We start from the raw sequence: 17,856 nt of genomic DNA, 5'->3' as shown, positions 1-17,856 counted from the left end.
GGGACAACTGCCCAATTAATTAGAACTTAATTCTTATCATAAATACTATACTTGAGCCCTGGTGCTTTCTGGTTCCAAAACCAACACATGAGTAGATCCCCCAGGCAGGTAGGAATGAGATAAATGCTGAAAAATCAGGAGCTAGAAACCAGGAGAGAATAAGCCCTAAGAAGATTTGTGAGTAAAAACAGGTGCTGCCTGCACACTGTGCACCAGAAAACTAGTAGGAAGTCTAAAACAAAACAAAGTACCTACGAGCAAAGAAATAAAAATAAAGCCTGTAAAACTCCACAGCTTCATATAGCCTAACTGCAGCTGAAATACAGCTTTCCCAGAGAACTAATAACAAGTGGAGAGAAAGGCCGTGTTGTTAGGTCAGCTGTTCCCGAGAAGAAATTACATTCAAAACTAGAAAAAAAAAAAAAAACTCTCTTACTACTAGGAACTTGTATACACAGTAAAATACTTAAGAAACTTCACACTGGTAAATTAGTATATATCTCAATAAAACTAGTTACACGTTCTTATAAAGAAGCGTCATTATTACTAAAAAATGCTTGAAAAGACATATTCAAAATATGCACCCAATAATCGAAACTTGGACACTAGAACATCAATATAATTTTGATCCTAAGATTACCAAGCATAAAGTAGCAGTCTCCTTGGTGAAGGGGTATTGCCAAGCCAGGTGTTTCTATGTCCCAAGAGATCTTAAAGCCAACATGCCAAGTATCAGGATCTCTGCCTTCAAGGTCAGGATCATCCTCACTTTCCTCTTCAGAGCCTGTCAAAAGAGAAAAAAGTGATCAGAAAGGAAATGTCTTATCTAAACTTCTAGGTTGTACAACAGTTATTTTAGAAATAATTGAAATTTTAATTAAATATTGATGATAAGTATATCCTGCTTTTGTGTCATATTTTTTTAAAAACATACTTTAGAATATTTTTAACATGTCATGTATTTTTTCATGTACATTTCATAAAATACAATGGTATAAATAAAGAAAATAGAGAAGAAATAACCACTGATACCTTGGAAGATAAAAGATTATTTTGCTCATTTCCAAGCAAATAAGTTAGAAAATATGAATTAAATGGATAATATTTAAGGAATATGTTAACTACCAAAGTTTACCCCAGAAGAGGTAGAAAACCTAAACAAACCATAGAAGGAATAGAGGAAGTTGTCAAAGAACTATCTCCCAGCAAAATATAGGCCCAGAGAATTTCAAAAATGGAATTCTACCAAAAATTAAGGAATAGTCATTTCAACACTTTAAACTGTTTAAGAGCATTGAAATTTTAAAATTTCCAAAATATTTTTCATGAAGACAGAATAAAATGTATCATAAAAAAAATGAAAGAACACACATATAATGACCAATCTCTCATGTGAAAATCAATGCAAAATTCCTAAACATAGGGAAACAGAATCCAAATTAGGCAACATATTAAAAGAATACTGTTCCATGAACAAGTAGAATTTATTCCAGGAATACAAGGATAGTTTAATAAGCAAAAATCCTATACAGGTAGTCCCTGACTTACAATGTATTCAAGTTACGAAGAACGGCACTTAAGACCACCTGCTTTTTGGTTGGTGTTTTTTTGTTTTTGTTTTTGTTTTGTACATCTTATTATTAGTAATATGTACTACATACAATGCTGCAGTGTGTAATTTGCTGATGTTATAATTCTCAGATGTTCACCTGCAAATATTTATAAAGATACTGATAACAAAAAGCAGTAATAATGAAAACTAAAAAAAAAAAAGAGGTACTAGACTTACGTCAGAACCAACTTACAACAGAGTCTCTGGAATGGAGCTCTGTCATAAGTCAGGGGCCACCTGCACTTAAAATTCATGATAATAGATCAAAATAAAAAAATCATATGAATCACCAGAGATACAAAGAAGTACATGATAAAACACAACATAATAAAAATACATCATTATATAAACCTACATAAAATAAAAATAGGTGGCTACCTCCTTCACATGAGAAAGTATAGAACTGTCTCAACACCAAAGTCAGCATCATACTTTATAGGGAAACATCCCCAAAGTTAAGAATTAGAAAACGATGTCCTTCATTACCATAATGACTTCTCATCATTCTGGATGATATGGCCAAAGAAATGGTACCCTCTGGAGTTGGGTTATCAAAGCAGTTCTAATCAGACAAATAAAATATGAGGTGTAAAATTTTCAAAATACAAAAAACAATTTTTTGCAGATGATATGATTATTTATATGCAAATAAACCATGAAAAATACATCCCAAGCAATAGGCAAATTAAGAAAATGCTAGCTACAAAATCACAAAAATTAATATCTTACAAACACAGAAACAAACAAAAATCCAATTTATTAAAATATCTAGGAAGATTCTTATATATGTGTTGTCTATGCGAAGAGAAAGAAGCCCTGGTAACGAAACAGTGGCTCTGCAGAAGGAAAATCTGGCAATGTGCTTCCATAAAGATAACAGCCAAGAAAACCCCATTGGGCAGTTCTCCTGTGTCAGCTGGGGTCACTGTGAGTCGGAACTGACTCAAGGAAATGCAATAACAACACCACCATATGAAGAGAACTTTAAAATGTTATTACATGACACAAAAGAAAATTTAAACATGTAAAAGACCTATTATGTTCACGGAAAATGAGACTTAACATCATGGAAATGTCAGTTCTTCCTAAATTGATTTATAAATTTGATTCAATCAAAATAAAAACACCAACAAGGTTGTTCTTTAGGTAAGTAGGATGGGTAACTAGACAAGCTGGCTCTATAATTCACCTGGAAATAATAAACAAACAAGATTAGTCAGGGAATGGTTTTCCTGACATAGGAAGAGCTCCTATATAGCAATAAGATAAAGATCAATAACCAATTAGAAAAAAAGGACAAAAGTTATGAAGACAAAACATACAACAGAAATAAAAGATGTTCTAACGTATTCATATGAGAGGAATTCAAATTAAAGTCATAATAAACCAAGAAAACAAAACCTATTGCTGTTGAGTTGATTATGACTCATAGTGACCCTGTAAGACAGAGTAGAACTCTGTAGGACAGAGCAGAACCCTTTAAGACAGAGCAGAACACCCCAAAGGGTTTCCAAGGAGCAGCCAGTGGACTTGAACTAGCAACCGTTTGGTTAGTAGCCTGAGCTCTTAACCACTGCGCTACCAGGGCTCCAAAGCCCTAACATCATTTTTTATCTATTAGATCAGACAAGGTCAAAAACTTTGGTAAAATACAGTGTGTTAGTAAGGGTGCAACAAAATGGCACACTCATACTCTCTATAGAGACCAATTTGACAATAAAAATACTTATCAAAATTACAAATGCATAAGCCCTTTGACCCTTACAGGAATTCCACAGTTCCACTTCTAGGAAACCCTGGTGGCGTAGTGGTTAAGTGCTATGGCTGCCAACCAAAGGGTCGGCAGTTTGAATCCGCCAGGCGCTCTTTGAAAACTCTATGGGGCAGTTCTACTCTGTCCTATAGGGTCACTATGAGTTGGAATCGACTCAACGGCACTGGGTTTTTGGTTTTTACTTATAGGAATGTATACTAAAATTCCTGCTTCTTGCTGTTGTTAGCTGCTGTGAAGTTAGCCCATAAGTCATAGTGACCCCAACGAAACACTACCTTCCCCATGACTGGTTAGGGATCAGACTGTTGTGGCTTCTTTCATTGGCTGGTTTTCAGAAGTAGACTGGAAGTCCTTTCTTCCCAGTCCATCTTAGTCTGGAAGGTTTGCTGAACTTTATTCAGCACCATAGCAACGCGCAACGCACCACTGGCAGATGGGTGGTGGCTGTGCATGAGAGTCACTGGCTGGGAATAGAACCCAGGTCTCCCACGTAGAAACCAAGAATTCTACCACTGAACCACCAATGTCTCATTTCCTACTTCATACACTACAAAGTGACTGCTGAACAAGCATATTTATTATGGCATTATATATAAGAGCAAAAGGTCAGAAACAATCTATACATGCATCAATAGGTTACTACTGGTTAAATAAATTACAATATATCCAAATAATAAAATACTATGTAGCCACTAAAAATAATATGACTATGTACCAATATGGAATTACTGGATATATTTTTTAGAGAAAAAAAAACTGTATATGTGGGTATAATGCTTGGAAGGATATCCAAGACTGGTTTTCCTTTGAGAGGACTTGGTGGCTAGGGTGCAGGGGTGGAAGACACATCAAAGAACCGGAAGGTACACACTAAGTAAGAGTTAGTGTTAGTGTTAGTGTCCTACACTTACAATACTAAAGGAATGGACCTATACAAAAGCTTTTGAAAGTTCTTTTAACCCTTACTGTATACTCAGCACCATCCCAGGCACTTGGGATGTGTCAGTAAATAAAACAAAGAGCTTTGGCCCAGTGGAGGTCTCCTTCTGTGGAGCTGTAAATACCCGTCACTGATTACTATTACGGGGGGACTCCAGAGCAACTAGTTTGTTTTTTTTTCTGGCAGGGTAGGGGAGGGGGTTTACATTCCATCAGACTTTAAACTACCCTCCGAGACCCTGGTCTTCAAGGGCAGGGTCTGTGTGTTCATTTCATCCACACTTAGACCTCTGCTGTCAGGCACAGAGAAGGTACTCCATGAACATCTGTTGCACTCAACTGTTTGCTTAAAAGCAAAATGTTCTTTCAGTTCCTACCATTCAAATCCTCACTGTGCAAGATGGCAAAGAAAGATAATGTTAATTTGGAAGGTAAGACAAAAGCACCTCAAATTAAATTTAAGAACATAACAAAGCAGGACATTACTACTAAATTCATGCGGTCCTTAACACTAAAGAAGTTCCGAGAAGAGAGGGCCAATTAGGGTTGAAATGCTTAGAGCAGACTTCTTAGGGTAGGTCAAACTCAAAAGCCAAGTTAGCATTCAGACTGGCAGAGGGCACAGCAGGAAGTTAGCAGGGAAGTCAAAAGAGACAAAGTTTTATGTGATCAAAATCGACAATAGAAGATGATTTACTTGGGCTGCATCATGTATAGATCACATGCACAATCCCAAAGTACATCCATCCCAGGTGACGCATACCCATAAACCGCATTCCTAAATTCTGAACTCTATGATAACTGGGCACGAGGGGCAAAGGCAGTAAAAGAAAGTGAGAAAAAGGAACTCCCTTTTATAACTAATCATTCACTTTACTATGTACGACATATGGTAAAAAAGAACAGACCATAAATCTAATAGAATTCATGGTCTCTGCAAGGTAGAAATACTTACTAAATGAACTTTAAGGACATATCCAACTTCCAACCCCAGATACTTTTCAATTCCCTAAGCTTAAATCTAAAATCTGATACTATCATATGAACAGAATTGACTAAAGAGTATTTCAGAAAACACATCAGAAAGAACAAATATTTTTTAGAAAGTAGGAGCATATATTTAATTAGACTTCTCTAAGAATAAAGTCATATAATTAAAAATCCAAAGCTATTTTCTAAAAACATTTTCAAGAGAATTCCCTGGGACAGAGATGACAAATACTTTGGACATCAGGGGGTACAACTGACTTGGTGATTGCAATTTTTTGAGCCCTGGTGGAGAAGGGCTCTCTGAAGCCTTCTCCGGGCTGAGTGGGAAAGAGTGGTTTGACCAATTACCGATGTCTGTCACAGGCACTGTAAGGGTTGGTGGCAGCACCTGCACCAGATACTTGCTATCCATGTCTAATTACATTTGGCAGGCAGTTCTTATTTATACATAATACACACACAAAAAAAAACCAAACCCAGTGCACCTGAAAATACCAAAACTTGCAAAACTAGAGGACCATGAAGCAAAAAAGAACCCACAGAAGTACTGACCTGTACTATATTTCCTTAGCAAATCTAAATTACTTGCCAAATGAAAACAAGTCAGATGACTTTGCATGAAAATTCAAATTTCCAGCTACTCCTGAATTTCAAGATCTAGTATCACTGAGCCAGTCACAGGTGGCTGTGGGTGAGAAGTAACTGCCCGTTTTAGACAAGGCATGTGCTCTCTGCTAGAGACAGTCCCCAGACAGCCACTTCACTCATTTTGTGGTACCTGCTTGGCCCCTACAGGCACTTGAGTCTGCGAACCTTGGTCTAGAGCAGAACACAGACCATCATTTGTTTTTGTAAACTAAGTTTAAATGGAACACAGCCACCCCCATTCACTGACACACTGTCCAGGGCTGCTTTCGGACATGACAGCAAGACTGAGTAGTGCCATACAGGCTACAAGGTCCCCAAAACATTTACTATATGGCTCTGTTAAGGACTGAATTGTGTCCAACAAAAATGTGTGTCAGCTTCCTAGGCCATGATTCCCAGTACTGTGTGACTGCCCACCATTTTGTGATCTGATGTGATTATCCTATGTCCTGTAAATCCTAACCTCTACGATGTTAATGAGACAGGATTAGAGGCAGTTATGTTAATTAGGCAGGACTCAATCTACAGGACGAGGTTGTATGTTGAGTCAATTCTCTTTTGAGATGTAAAAGAGAAAATCCAGCAGAGAAGGACCTCATGCCACCAAGAAAGAAGCACTGGAAGCAGAGCACGCCCTTGGGACCCGGGGTCCCTGTGCTGAGAAGATCCTAGACGAGGGGAAGATTGACGATAGGGACCTTCTTCCACAGTCGAGAGAGAGAGAAAGCCTTCCCTTGGAGCTGGCACCCTGAATTCAGGCTTCTAACCTCCTAGACTATGAGAGAATAAATTGCTGTTTGTTATAGCCATCCACTTACGGTATTTCTGTTACAGCAGCACTGGGTAACTAAGACAGCTTCTTTATAGAAATCATTTGCCAGCCCCTGCTCAAGAGTCTTGTGATATGATAGAGATGTCCACTGCACATATTAGTGAGGAAGCTGAGACTGAACAAAATAATAATGATGTAATGCAATTAATACCTAATGACATAAAATGACATAATGTGACTAAAATTAATGCGAGATGATTTGATATCCAGATACATTTAGAAACACAATACTGATATGAGAAATTGCGTGCTTATATTTGTGATGCCCCAAGGCTTCAGCCTGTTTTCGTTTCAGGGGCCCTACTGATAACAGATGTAGTAAATGGTACAAGAAAAAAGAATGGAAATATTTTTAAAAGATTTTTCATATGTCCTTTTTTGGTCAAATCAATTATAACTTAAGTTCTACTAAAATAATGATTTTGAAACTGCAAACACAATGGTTTTTAGGCAGTTTTAAAACCTCTGATTCTGGGTGTTCTCACCAGTGGTCATCTTTATAGGCTAAAAGGTTGGCTGACTACTTTCCCCTCCAACTTTCATCCCGGCACTCTTCTCAATATGGCACCAATAAAGTCCTGGAGGACGCAACAATTTCAATCAGTGTTTCTTGATGTCTCCCATATATCCAGCACCTCTGAAATGTGCTCATTAAAATAATGTTTGGTTGAGGGTTTCCTCCCCCTTGGGCTGGAAAGGGAGAGGGGACATTGTATGTCTGATAAATTTTTTATTGCTGAAGTATAGTGTGGCTCCCAAACTCACTATGCCAATGAAATCAACTTATCATTATCTACAGCAACTGCAACTGGGTGTTCTTGCTTGTGTTATTTTGGAAGAACAGAGGCAATGGGCTCCTTCTTGCCTTTAAGCCTCAGTGTGTTTGGTACATTCCCAGCTCCCATTAACCAAACTGCTGAAGAAGTAAAAAAAAATGTTCATCTCTCTAATACCTGATTATGTATTTATCATTTTCACACATTAGAAAATAGCCCTATTTCCTATTGTTTATTCCATTAGCCAAGGGCTAAGACTTTTAGAACTCCCACCCTTGCAATTATTTTCTCTGTTCCCTTGACCTCACATCTAGAGGAGCTTTGCAGGCCCCTTCTACCCACGTCATAGGCAAGAAAAAGCCAGAAGTTGCAGATGGGCAGTGATACATGGAGCCTAACAATGCCTTATTTGTCCAGTGCTGATACACCACATTCTAGCGTCTAGGACCAGAAATCCATTTTTAAAAACGGAGGGAGACAAAAAGTGAAAGTAGAAAGCATGAGGTTGAGACGACACACTTGAGAGAAGTAGCATGTGAGTGCAAGAACACAAGCAAGAGCATCACAGGAATGACGTTAATTTGCAAGCGAACGGACTGGAGGGGTGGGCAGAGGCCAGGTCACAGAGGGCTTTGATAACCACGGGAAGGACGGAGCCACTGAAGACTTTTTCATAGGTAAGATTTGTATTTCAGAATGATCCTTCTGGAAGGTACAATGTTTCTGGACAGGTTGTCAAAGTAATGGCAAATAGGTACTGCTTAACCCAGAGAACATTTGGGAAACACTATGGAAGGATTCTCCCTGTGAAAGGAAGGTTAGCCAAGGAGAAGCCTCTGTGCCAGAATCTACAATTTAGAAATGCTTTCCTTGGTTTGTTGTGAAAAACAAGGAGTCAAATCTGCTGCTGACACAGAGCACACGCCTCCTCTGCCACTGAGGAATGAATGGTCTAACGAAATGGAGAATCCAGAAAAGTCTGAAGGGTGGGAAAAAAAAGACTAATCCATCCCATTTCAGAATCTGTAACAAGAAGCTGCTCTCAGGTGCCTCAAGACAAGTTATTCAGGACAAGCACAGTCCCTTGCCACAGATAAGCTGTAAAATTAATTATGTGTTCTAGGATTTCAGGAGAAATACTGAAAACTCTTTACAGAAAAATCTAAAACCATTCAACATGACATCTGGCTCTGCAAGCTTTCAGATTAAACTTTTGGAAAAAAAATTTAAGGTATAAATATTCACATATATAGGAGAACCTCATTACATCATGCTTCATGGACTTGGAGGAAAAAAAGGAAAATGGGGAAAGGAGAGGAAAACTGCTTTTGGGGTCCTCGGCTAAAGCTTCAAAACCACTACCTTATCTAAGGAAAATATGAAATGAGGACAGGAAACAAGATACTTCTCAAACAATACATTGTCCAAACCAGAGCTTCCGACAATATAGGCTGCAATTCCTAGGGCAACTTACAACATTGCAAAGAGAGTGATGAAGTCTTACAGGAAATCTTTATGTTGTAAATAACACAGAAGACCAGAACCAAACTGTGTTAATCCAAAGAAGATAATTATTTGTTCATCTAGCTTCAGGCAAAGCTTTATCCAGTGTTCAAAGTACACGTCCAAGACACAGTTTCCCTTTTTCCCGATGTTCATGAAAAAGAAAGAGGGTGGCCACAAAAACTGGGGGCAGCCATTTGGGAGCCATAAGAAGTTCGCCTGTCTCAATAGAGGAAAGCAGACCCAATCGAAAAGAAGCCAGAAGACAGAGGAGAAGGAACTGGAAACTGATCACACCATTACTGTTGAAACAAGGTTCCCTTGAAGCCAGTCAGACTTCTGGTCTTTGTATTAAGTGAGACCACTGCCTCCCTTTTTAACTGAGCCTGTTTAGGTCAGGTATCTGCTACTTGTAATTGAAAGAATCCTAATACCAGAGATTGCAGTCGCAGAGATCAAAAAGTTATTGGACAGTGGCCACGAAGCACTGCAGTAGCACAAACTCCCCAAGAATAACAAACTGACTGATTTTTCATTATATGCAGATGCAAAGGAGGATCAAGACACAAATCATGCCCACAGAACTTACAATTCTAACTGAAATATGTGCAAAACTAATCTACGGACTCAGGAGTGAGGACAGTGGTTACTGTTGGAAGTAGACACCAGAAGGGAGCATTTCTGGGACGCTGGTAATGTGCTATTTCTTGATCCGGTTAATGGTTACACAAATGTGTTTACTTTGTGACAATTCAATAAGCTGTATGTTTATAATGTATGCTGTATTTCAATTAAAAAAAAAAAAAGATTAGAAAATGAAGCAAAGGAAATCTCCCAGACAGTAGATTAAAAAACACAAAAAGATCAAAAAATAAGAGAATAAACAAGAAAACTACAGAAACAGTCCATAAGGTTCAACAACCAAATGATACGGATTCCAGAGAGAAGAGAAAATTGAAGAGGAGAAAATAATTAACAAAGTAATTTATAAAAATTTTCTGCAATTGAAGTTCATGAGCTTTCAGATTGAAAGGACCCATCGAATGCCAATATAATGGATAAAAAATCTCACTGTGACATTACAAAACATACACAAAGGACAAAGTCACATGCAAAGGACAAAGAAAAAAAATCAGAATCCTCAGCATAAACACCGGAAGATAAGACAGTGGTGTAATGCTCTCAAAATTCTGAAGAAAAATTATTTCCTACCAAGATTTCCATACTTAAATATCAATACTTGTCAAGGTAGAACAAAGACAATTTAAGACATTTGAGATCTCAAAATTTCACTTCCCAAATACTCTTTCTTAATGACCTTTTGGAGGATATGCTCCATCAAAATGAAGAAGTAAATTAGTAAAAACAGAGACATGGGATCCAAGAATACTGACATCCAAAGGAAAGAAATGAAGGAGGGAATCTACTGGATTATGATGAAGAGGTATCACAAAATGGGACAGGTATGCATTAGGCATAGAATGCAACCAGCCCAGACTGGAGTAGATCAGAACATCTGGGAGATATTTCTCTAAGAAAATGAAACTGACAGAATCTGTGATGGTTCTGAAAGTCTTGATAAGAGATTTAGACTACCAGAAGACAGTATGGGGTTCAATTAGTAATAACTACATACTCTGTAAACAAACGGAAACCCTGGTGCATAGTGGTTAAGTGCTATGGCTGCTAACCAAAGGGTCGGCAGCTTGAAACCGCCAGTCGCTCCTCGGCAACTCCACGGGGCAGCTCTACTCTATCCTGTAGGGTCGTTATGAGTCAGAATCAACTCGACTGGACGGGGTTTGGTTTTGGTTTTTTATGTAAACAAACAAAACAAGAACAACACTACTAACACAGGAAAAAATCAAAGTTGTAAACTTTTCCTTAAACTGATCACAGTTTATGACAAGGCTCTGAAGATAATGATAACTATGTGGCTAGTAACTATACTGGCTGAATATTGACATAACCAAAATTACAATATATCTATGATGAGAGAATCAGAAAAGAGTGCATGTGGAGGCTGACAGGGAGAGAAAAGAGTAAGTAAATTCAAGTAAATCTTCATCTTCCATACCAGGAAGCCAATAGATGATGCCCAAACACAATATAAGGATGCTATTTCCTACCAAAAGAATTAACTAAAAGAATAGAAATTATTGCCTCTGGGGAAGTGAAAAGGGGGCAGATAAGCTGTTTGCTTTCTTAACAAACCTTACAGAAATATTTGACTTTTTAAAATTAGATGAATGCCTAATTTTAATAAAAACTAAAAATAAAAACATATTGAATATATATATGTGTTAAACACTGTTCTTAGCACTTCACCTGTACCCAATCTTCCCAATCCTGAAGTGGGTACTGTTCCTATCACCATTTAATAGATTAGAAAACTGAGCCACAAAGAATTTAATGAACATAAGATCTCACAATTAATATCAATAGGAATGATGTCATTTAATAACACAGGATTAAAGTACCAATTAATTTTATAGACAGTGAAGTCTGCTCCACTCTAATTTGTCCTCTTATCCCCTGCTCATCATATTAATACATCATTAAAAATTCAGTCATTCTGAGATTAGAAGGACCCCAGAGGTCATGGTCCCCAGACCTTCTGTTAGCACAAGACTGGAACCATTCCCAAAGCCAACTCTTCAGACAGCGATTGGGCTGGGCTATAGGACAGAAAATGATACTGGTGAGGAGTGAGCTTCTTGGATCAAATAGACACATGGGACGATGTGGGCAGCTCCTGTCTGGAGGGGAGATGAGAAGGCAGAAGGGGACAGAAGCTGACAGAATGGACGCGAAACTAGAGGGTGGAGAGGAGTGTGCTGTCTCATTAGGGGAGAGCAACTACAAGTACATAGCAAGGTGTATATAAATTTTTGTATGACAGACTGACTTCATCTGTAAACTTTCACTTAAAGCACAATAAAAATTAAAAGAGAAAAAAATTCAGTCATTCTCTCCTTCAGCACTGTGCTCTTTTAAAGAACTATCTATCTGGGATCAAATTGACAACAGCAACTCAAAAGAATACGAAGCTTTAGGGGCAGTGAGTTTATGTGAACGGTGGAGGAATAATTCAGAAGAGGATGAGAATGGTTGCACAACTTGAAGAATGTAACCAATGTCACTGAATTGTACCTGTAGAAATTATTGAATTGGTGTTTGTGTTTTGCTACGTATATTTTTAACAACAAAAATATACAAAATTATTTTTTAAAAAATCCAGTCATTCTTGTTGGCCTAGCCTTCTCTTGACAAATGGGAGATGGCACTGGGGTCTTCCTTCCTCACAGGCACTGAAACATTGCCACTCTCTTTTTGGTAAAAATATATGGGACTATATACTTTTCTCAGCACCTCGGCCTCTTTGAAGCTGCTCCATCACCTCTAGTCCGCATCACTGCAATTGCCCCTTTCAGGCTGCCTGCTTACAGTGTTACCCCCTTCTTCTACTCAAAACCCTGTAATGGCACCCCATCTCATTCAAAGAAAAAGCCTGTAGTCACTTATAAGACCCTATCTTCTGGACATCCCCTTTTCTTCCCCATTGCTTCTGTTGTCTTCACTTCTGTTACTTTTCCTCTTCTCTCACTCTGTTCCATCCATACTGTTGCTTCTAAAACACCCGAATCATGTTCCATCTCTGGACCTTTGCACTTGATATTCCCTCGACCTAAACTGCTCTCCCCTTCAAATTTCTGAGTGACTCACTCTCTCCTTCAAATGTTTGCTAAAATGTTACCTTCTAAATGAGGCCTTCCTTCACCTTCCTATTTAAAATTGTAAGCCTGTCCCCAGCCTTTATGACACAATCCACTCATTTATTAATTTTCTGTCTCCCCTTGCCAGAATGGAAGCTACACGAGGGCAGGGATTTTTTGTCAGTTTTGTTCACTGTTGTATCCCAACATCTAGAAGAGTACCTGGGCAAATAGCCAATGCTCATAAACTGTTTGTTAAGTAGATAAATAACTGCATGGGGCAAAAAAAAAGTGACTTATGAGACCAAACAAGTTTTACTGAGCACCAAAAGTGACTTCAAAAATAACTGTCAGGACATGGCATGACACAATGAAAAAAGGCAGAAAGCAAACGAGACGAGGATATTGGGAGGCTAAGAAAAACATTAAATGCCATGGCTTTTTTAAAAATTATGAATGCTGCAAAACTCCAAGCTGAAATTACAACCTAGCTTTTCATGCTCTCAAAAATGAGCTAAGAAATATAGAGCCACTCATTTCAAAATAGAGATTCAAGAACTATGGGAGAAAATTTCCATCCTTAAGTGGACTCAAATTTTCCCCAAAGACATGAATGGCTATTCTAAAGTTCTAAGAAAATTACCGTGAAATCCATACTTTGTAACCTATCACATATTCAACAAGAAACACGGATTGGCCTCTCTTCCTTTTCTGAGTATACTTGGCCCTCCACGGGTGATCTGGAAACTAACACCCCAGAATCTACAATACATGGAAGTAGTTAAAAATCTTAAGAATTGTTCTTTTTTCTCTAAAGGCAATGTCCTAGAAAACAAACAAAAACTGTAACCAAGAGTTATCTTAAATGATCTTTTCACAGGTATTCCAGCCAAAGAACAAGGTGTTGGACCATATTAACAATGGGTTTTTAATGTGTTCCCTGCTAAAATTCATTTTTTATACATAGAGGTAACAAGCAATTGCCAGTAAATCTAGAATAGGAAAATCAAATACTCTGCCTATTTACATATGGTCCCCTGAAGCCATTCCTTATTAAAAATTATACCATTTCAGCCTTCCTACTGAAGGTATCTATTAAATAGAACTGCATGTGAAAGTCAATAAAGTTAGTATAAAAGAGCACATATCCTATACAAATTACTACTCGGTGACCTCTACCCATGGAAATAAACCAAAGTAGATTGATCGGCTCATCATAAATCTATGTGAAGATTTCATCGGGAGAAGGTATTGAGGGAAAAGACCTGAAGAGATGCTAAGCTTCAATTTATTTTCAAAAGGAAGTAATCACTTCTGTATCTTAACTCCCAATGCATTTTACCTGAACCTCTCCTGTGGCACTAAACACTCTCCAACTCACATCCCTTTCTTGTCACAAACTATGTGACCTTCAGCAGGTCACCTCCGTTCTCTCCAGATCAGTGTTTTGATCTGTAAAATGAAAAGGCTGTACTAGGTAATTTCAAATGCTGCTTCCAAATCTAACATTTCATCATTTAAAATTATAGCCACAAGTGCACACCTTACCTCACCTACTCTCTCTAGGCAAAGAGGGCATTTGATTTACCTTTGGAGTTCCCATACTGTCTAGAACCAGCTCAGTGACCTTTCCTTAGCAATTGCACAACGAATACATTCAGGGACACAGAAAACAGTACAGTCATCTGAAATTTCCATTCTCCCTGTCCCCCTTTTAAGCCCTTCCCAACCAACAATCATTTTAACCCAAATGGCTCTCTTCAAGTCCACTCCTACCATAGCTCAGGCAGGACTATGAGAAGGCCAGAGAACTAAACATATCACTTACCACTTGGAAGAAACACACCCACCAGAAGTTCCAAGGTGTATGTTTTGCAAAACATCTGACTCAAAATCACACACATAGCCAGAGACCTAGAAGAAGGTTCCATTTCAAAGAATAAGCTAGGCTGATACATTCCAGTCATCTGAAAGTGTGTGCTAGAAAGCTCCAGCAGATGTTGTGGGGGAAGAGAAGTGGACTGTGTGTGTATGCAAGTGAGGAGTGGGGGGGTGTCAGGACATGCAAGGAAGAGTAAATAGGGCATTCCTTTGACCTTTCCAGTAGGTGGATACCCTTAAAAAAAAAAATCCCAGAGGCAGCTATACTGCTGATATAGAAAATACCTGTTCGTAAGGTGCACAGCCTAGGTGTTAAGGACTTGAGAGCCAAAATGACTGGATTCAAACCCTAGCTCTGTTAACTACTAGACACATATAACCTTGTGGAAGTTAATCATGCTTCCGTGGCCTCAGTTTCCTCATCTATAAAATGAGGGTGACCACAGCACCCCGCTCATAGGTCTGCAGTGAAGATAAAAGATGTCCATCAGGTAAGATCCTCTAACATTGCCTGGCACACAGCAAGTGCTCAGGAAGTGAGAGGGCACAGTATTGCCATTACTGCTAGAAAGAGTTCTGGGGGAAAGAGAACAAGGACATCACACTGCTTACACAGATTTAAGTTCTATTGCCTCTTCCTGGTGATCATTTAAAGGATTCCATCAGCAGTTTGGAAGCCCTGGTGGTGCAGTGCTTAAGAGCTCCGCTGCTAACCAAAAGGCTGGCAGTAGGATTCCACTACCCACTCCTTGGAAGCCCTACGGGGCAGTTCTACTCTCTCCTATAGGGCTGCTATAAGTTGGAAACAACTCGAGGGCAACAGGTTTTTGTTTTATCAGCAACCTGAGAAAGCCCTGGTGGCACAGTGGTTAAGGCAGTCAGCTGCTAACTGGAAAGTCAGAGGTTCAAACCCAAAAGCTGCTCTGAGAGAGAAAGAAGTAGCAGTCTGCTTCCTTAAAGATTTACAGCCTTGGAAACTCTATGGGGCAGTTCTGCTCTGTCCTACGGGGTTGCTATGAGTCAGAATCCACTCACTCGTTGGCAATGGGTTTCGGATCAGCAATTTAAGGAACCCTGGTGGTGCAAAGGTTAAGTGCTCAGCTGATAACCCAAAGGTCAGTGGTTCGAACCCAAAAGCCATTCCAAGGGAGAAAGATGTGGCAACCTGCTTCCATAAAGATTTACAGCCTTAGAAACCCTAAGGGGCAGTTCTACTCTGTCCTACCGAGTCACTACAAGTCAGAGGGGCTCGACAGCAACGGGTTTGGGATTTTTTGTTTCGTTTTGTCAGCAATTTATACTTCTGTATTTTATCAGTCTTAACTCCTCCCAGCCATAGAAACTATTCATCAAAAATTTCAATTCCTTTCTGAAAGATATTCTAGGTTTCAAAAACTACTTGATCACCCATGCTCTGGAAGTACAATAGGACCATTAAACTGGAGGGCAGAGAGTAAGAAGGAGCACAAAGACACCTTTGTAGCAGTTTGCGCTATCGCATACCACCACTTGGGTTTCTGAGTGTTGCCTCCTTAAGAAGGAAACTAACAAACTCCATTGTTCGTTCACATCAGAGTTCTTGGACGTGATAGTTCTTAAGTCCCTGGCAAGGCCTTATTAAAGATCAGAGGATCTCAGTTCTTTCCATTAAGACAGCATCGAATCCCTTCAAGTGATTTTCTTAGGTCAGTATCATTATTTGAGATGCCAGAGAGGCTGGTGAAATTTCCAACCACTAAGCCTGATCTTTGTTTGGGGCTGAAGACGTAAGGTAAAGTTAGAAAAGACATTAGTTATATCCTGTGGAAATTTCTGAAACTAGATGATGGTAAGACATTTAAAGAGAACCATGAGGTTTGGTTTTAAGTCCTTTTTCCAAAATAGCCATTTTAGTAAGTAAACAAAAAACGAATGGAAAAAAGAACGACAACGAAAAAACTCCAATTAAATAACTAGAGTTATCAGAAAACCCACCCACTGCCGTCAACTAGATTCCGACTCATAGCAAGCTTAGAGGGCAGAGTAGAACTGCCCTACAGGGTTTCCAAGGCTGCAAATCTTTAAGGAAGCAAACTGCCACATCTTTCTCCCTCAGAGTGGCTGCTGGGTTTGAACCACTGACCTTTCCAGTTAGCAGGCGAGCACTTAAGCACTGCGCCACCAGGGCTCCTTATTAGAAAACGATGACCCCTAAAAAGTTTCAGTTCAGTCCCAGATTGGGGCATCTAGAATTCTGGTTTTCCAAATATTTTTCCATAAACAAGTAGAATTGCTGAAAAGGCAAAAGAACTAATACTATGTAAATCTTGAACTCCTTTGTCAAATAATCAGGCAAAAAAGAGTAAGCAATGGTCAGGCTGTCCTCAATATGTTCATCTAAATACCTGTTTGTAGTCCTGTTCTGAAAAACAATGGGAACCCTGTTGTTGTTGTTGTTGTTGTTGTTATTGTGAGCCATTTCCAAATCACAGAGACCCTATAGGTCAGAGTAGACCCTAAACACCCAGAAACTGAACAATAAAAGAAGGAAAATGTGGGTAGGCCACTAAAAGGTAGACTTAGCACCTGTGCCCCTGATCTTGGTTCCAAGGGAACCAGATTTCAGAAAATGCAAGAACACGTTAATTCGCCACAACAACCCTAACAGGTCCAAAACTGCCAAACTGGGTAAGGGGCTAGAGTTTCACGAAAATAGAGGACTGCCTGTTTACAAAATCCACCACAAATGCTTCTGGCAAGAAACAGCAGTAGTAAAAACTGCATGAAGACAAGAACAAGTCCGTATTTGACAAACCACTCCCATAAAGACAGTGATGTCAACTGTAATAAAATATTTTGGCAAGACTGGAAATGTGCACCTGTGGGAACCGGAGAGATTTGACAGATTTTTGTTTTCCAGGCCCTTTATCAGCAAGTTAATTATAGCAACTGTACAGTCTACTCTGAGCTTAGAGAAAGGTAGTTAGCTGTATGAAACCAAGATGCTGCTCTCCCAGGCACGGGAAAGACAGGGTGACAGTAGTGCTTACGCACAAAAATATTCCATGTCTATGTACAGTGTAACGATGAGCCAGACAGCACAGCTAGGTGAGAAACAGGTATGTTCTGCAGATGTAGGAGTGTACCAAGACTAGGAAGGACACAGGACACATACACACACACACACACACACACACACACACACA

The 17,856-nt window shown here is 39.1% G+C and overlaps 1 protein-coding gene across 5 annotated transcripts in view; it reads right to left on the bottom strand.

Moving 5' to 3' along the window:
- Positions 1-17,856, bottom strand: part of FTO (FTO alpha-ketoglutarate dependent dioxygenase) — a 412,384-nt gene that overhangs the window by 272,043 nt on the left and 122,485 nt on the right. For all 5 annotated transcript variants that reach the window (XR_007514647.1, XR_007514648.1, XM_049864193.1 and 2 more), the window contains exon 4: positions 641-784. Coding sequence is in view for 3 of the 5 variants with exons in the window: in XM_049864193.1 (XP_049720150.1) it covers positions 641-784 (144 nt within the window). In the remaining 2 variants the exon portion in view is untranslated. The remainder of the gene's footprint in view (positions 1-640; positions 785-17,856) is intronic.

Source organism: Elephas maximus, chromosome 21 (assembly GCF_024166365.1).
Source record: "Elephas maximus indicus isolate mEleMax1 chromosome 21, mEleMax1 primary haplotype, whole genome shotgun sequence".
NCBI lineage: Eukaryota > Metazoa > Chordata > Mammalia > Proboscidea > Elephantidae > Elephas > Elephas maximus.
The sequence above is the reverse complement of the archived record's forward strand: the minus strand, read 5'-3'. Positions and strand labels throughout refer to the sequence as shown.